This window comes from Dichomitus squalens (genome assembly GCF_000275845.1).
Source record: "Dichomitus squalens LYAD-421 SS1 unplaced genomic scaffold DICSQscaffold_274, whole genome shotgun sequence".
Taxonomy (NCBI): Eukaryota; Fungi; Basidiomycota; class Agaricomycetes; order Polyporales; family Polyporaceae; genus Dichomitus; species Dichomitus squalens.
In genome coordinates, this window is record NW_006767156.1 from 1 (window position 1) to 803 (window position 803).

The 803-nt window shown below is 55.5% G+C and overlaps 1 protein-coding gene across 1 annotated transcript; it reads left to right on the forward strand.

The window, feature by feature from the left end:
* Window positions 1-30: 30 nt before the first annotated feature.
* Window positions 31-396, forward strand: DICSQDRAFT_175933 (uncharacterized protein; the record flags this gene model as incomplete). Its single annotated transcript, XM_007371778.1, has 2 exons — window positions 31-118; window positions 254-396. The coding sequence occupies 2 exons, from the start codon at window positions 31-33 to the stop codon at window positions 394-396; spliced, it is 231 nt and encodes a 76-aa protein (XP_007371840.1).
* Window positions 397-803: the final 407 nt, after the last annotated feature.

Sequence of the window (803 nt, forward strand, 5' to 3'; positions counted from 1 at the left end):
GAGTATTATACAAGATATCCCCCCTCCCGCATGACTCTCGGCCACAACATCGCCTACCAGCACCAGAACTGGCCGCTCGGGGTTCTCGATATTCGTCACCCCAGTGTTGCTCCTGACGGTCCGTAATCCTACTCCCGTGCTCGCCCGCCCAAACGCATTGTTGCGGAAGCTCGCATACTGTACGTAGTATTCTGCTATCTGGATCTCGTCATGCCTCTCTGCCGAGCATATCTGACAGTCGCTAGACCACCAGCCGAGATGCACGAGCTGCGCTTCTCCCGTAATGAACGGTCGGACAATCGCACGGCTCTCGCTAACCTCGCGTCTTCCCTTGTCAGGCAGGGCAAGAGGCGTATTGCATATTGCATATCAGAAGACGACCGTTCATCTGGATGATGCGTGCCACCGTCCGGAGACCCACGGCAAGGTACCTGTGGCTGACGGCAACAATTGAGACGTCAAATTGAGCCTGTCACGACGCAGAACAGAAGCAGCATGCGTGACGACCTTGGGCACGCTGGACGTTCGTGCGGTCGTCCAGATTGTACATAGTGAGTTCTGCAGCCTCCTGTTGTGTCGTAGATACATCGGCACGCTATGGACGACGGTCGTGGCCATGCTAGGATTCAACTGATTTCATTTTCGATCTATTACAGAGGCACAGCCGAGTTGGGCGTACGCAATCCTGCCGTGCCTTCCCCTCGGCTCAATAACAACATGGACATTGACTGCGAGGGACAGCGCGAGTCACCGAATTTCGACGCGACGGCTATGCCTGTTCATCTGCCATGTACTGCAACGTG